This window comes from Camelina sativa, chromosome 4, assembly GCF_030686135.1.
Source record: "Camelina sativa cultivar CO46 ecotype springtype chromosome 4, ASM3068613v1".
Classification (NCBI taxonomy): Eukaryota; Viridiplantae; Streptophyta; class Magnoliopsida; order Brassicales; family Brassicaceae; genus Camelina; species Camelina sativa.
In genome coordinates, this window is record NC_141883.1 from 27,436,093 (window position 1) to 27,438,803 (window position 2,711).

At 40.4% G+C, this 2,711-nt stretch overlaps 1 protein-coding gene across 1 annotated transcript; it reads right to left on the bottom strand.

The window, feature by feature from the left end:
• Positions 1-616: 616 nt before the first annotated feature.
• On the bottom strand, positions 617-2,365 carry LOC147946259 (uncharacterized). The gene has a single exon (XM_087511620.1). It carries the CDS (start codon positions 2,073-2,075, stop codon positions 852-854), a length of 1,224 nt encoding a protein of 407 aa, XP_087367746.1. The 5' UTR covers positions 2,076-2,365; the 3' UTR covers positions 617-851.
• Between the last annotated feature and the right edge of the window lie 346 nt (positions 2,366-2,711).

Here is a 2,711-nt window from a genome sequence, read left to right on the forward strand (position 1 = left end):
GTTGGATTTAAAATATCAGTTCCTTTGTGCCACCCTTCACGAACAGTGTCATTGAAAGTTGGTAAATCACATAGGCGTTTGTCGAAAAAGAAACCTCTGGTGCGAGTTTCATGCATCACATTTAATCGCAAATATAAAGGTCTATGGTCTGATCCCGAAAAGTCCATGAAATTGAGAATCGCATTTGGGAATGTTGTTGCACCAATGCTATTAATCATACCTCTATCCAAACAGCTCTGAATGGTATGAGAGTATCGTTCTCCAATCCATGTAAATTTATTCCCTCTTGAGTTGATATCATCCAAGTCACATGTAGATATCATGTGTCGAAAGTTTCTGAAAGACCATTCATCCCTTATGGGACCACCTATTTTTTCGTGGTTGGATAAAATTTCATTAAAATCTCCAATGATTATCCATGGATCAGAACGATGGTTTGAAAGATGCTCAAGATGATCCCATAAGTGGTGCCGTTCATTTTGTCTTGGGTGACCATAAACACAAGACAAATAGAAATAATTGTTTTTATAGGTAGCAGAAACATCAATGAGTCTCTCATCCTTTGAAATCAGGGAGAGAGATACATTTTTGTTCCACATAAGTGCTAAGACACCAGTCCTTCCAAGGGGGGGGCTGATTTATAATGTTAGACAATCCTAAATCATCCTTTAGATTACATACCATTTCACACTTATTTAGAGTTTCAATCAGAAATAAAACATCACACATAGTTAGTTTACATATCTGCTTTATGGTAGCAGACGTCAGCGGCGATCCAATGCCCTGACAATTCCAGGACACTATCTTCATGGAGGATATGGGGGTACTGGGCCCCCGGCGCCTCCGTCTAATCAATTAGTGAAGGAACACGATCCAACAGAATTGTCGTACTTTCGGTGTTTCCGGAGATTGCTCAGAACCGCCATCTCCTCTGCAGCATCGACTTGGTTAAAAGCATTTTCAAATCTGACTCGCTTGCGTTTGAGAAAGACAAAATCAGGTGTTGCATTGTCTGTGTTTTCCTCGAGAAGATCCTTGTGCGCTTGAGAAACAGTCAAGTTCCGCACATACTTGGCATGAAGGTAGCGACCACGTTCTGCTGTTAATTCTGTGTCCTCAAAAAGACTTGGAACCTTGGAAGAGAGAGTGTTGGTAGGTGCATTTTCATAAGTAGTTCCCTTTGGAGGTGTCATTTGTAAACCAGGAATAGCCACAGAAGGAGACATAGCCGGTGTGGTATCAGTCTCCGTCATGTTGTTCTGGTCTCCATCAAAGTGATCATCACCATCACTATCAGCGTCAGACACGTACTGATCAGGATTGTCGAATCCCATGGGACATTCCTTGTTATCATGTTTCAAGGACCCGCATTTGGTGCAGAAGTTACGGAGTCTCTCAAATCTAAACTTAACGATAGTATATTCACCTGGCATAAACTGAACATTTTTTTGGAAGCGAAGTGGGTTATCGATGTTCAAGTCTATCCTAACTCTTACAGAACCAAGTTGGTTAACATTCTCATCGTAATCTACTTCAGTCACATAGCCTAGACTATTTCCAACTCTCCTAGCCATGACATTAGTTAAGTAGAGGATTGGGATACCTTGAATTTGGACCCAAAAAGATATAATCTTCAAATCATTTTCGGCAATATTCGGGTACCATCGGTGGGTTGTAACCATCCAGTCATTGAATGACCATGGGCCACGACGAAGCACCAAATTCATCGTTTCTTCAGACTGGAAACGGAACTGAACTCTTCCTCCCTCAATTATCCGACCAACACATTCTTCAGCGAATCCCCAAACCCTGGGCATCTGGCGGATAAGGGCCTGTAAATTCTGTTTATGGGGGTTCACCGGAGTAACCACAAGGGAGAAGCGGTTAATAGCAGCCGCCCTTGATACAAAGTCCGGTGGAAGAGTTATTAGGGCATCATCAATTCCAAGATCGAGATCTTGGACAGATTTTCGCAAGTAATCACTCATTGTGTGAAAGGGGATGGAGAATCGAAGATGGGATAGTGAATTGAGTAAGAAAATCACGTGGGGAACGAGCAATTTATAGGAGGACATCCATGGCGGTTTTATGGAACGGTTATCTCCTGCGGAAAGGGGAGAAGATAAACTAACAGAAGAAAACCGTCAACAGTGAAACAGCGAAATAGTTTGATAGATGTGTCGGTGGAAAAGGAACTCTAACAAAGAGAAAAACACCGGCAATGCCGGAAAAGTGGACTATGGCAAGAATCGCCACAATAGTCGCCTCTAGAGCAAAGCAACATTAAAATATATACTTAAAACGAAAACCTAAGTTGTAAGTTGTCTTTGATTTTTTGTTCATTGTATCTTTCCTTTTTTTTTTTTTGGACAACTTTCATTGTATCTTTCCTATGACTTATATATATCACAAAAACGCCGCAGTCCCACCACATTTCACAATCACAAAAGTCATATTCACATGCATGTGCGGATCGATATTTCACATCCAGTCAATTGTAAAGTTCTCACAAACCCTGCAGGTAGAACAATATATATTCTTCAAAATTAGCTGAGCACATTACTTGTTAATTACATTTTGTTTTTATCTATTATATACAATCTAACTTCGAGCTAGTCCAACATATACAAGTGAAAAATCATATCACGTAAGGATCAGCTGAAATCTTTTGAAAGGACACATAAGTGAAAGTAGTCAACTCTGTAATGTTT

What these genes read in the sequence shown, in the direction of transcription:
- LOC147946259 (XM_087511620.1), bottom strand. Translation starts at nt 2,075, where the DNA reads ATGTCCTCCTATAAATTGCTCGTTCCCCACGTGATTTTCTTACTCAAT.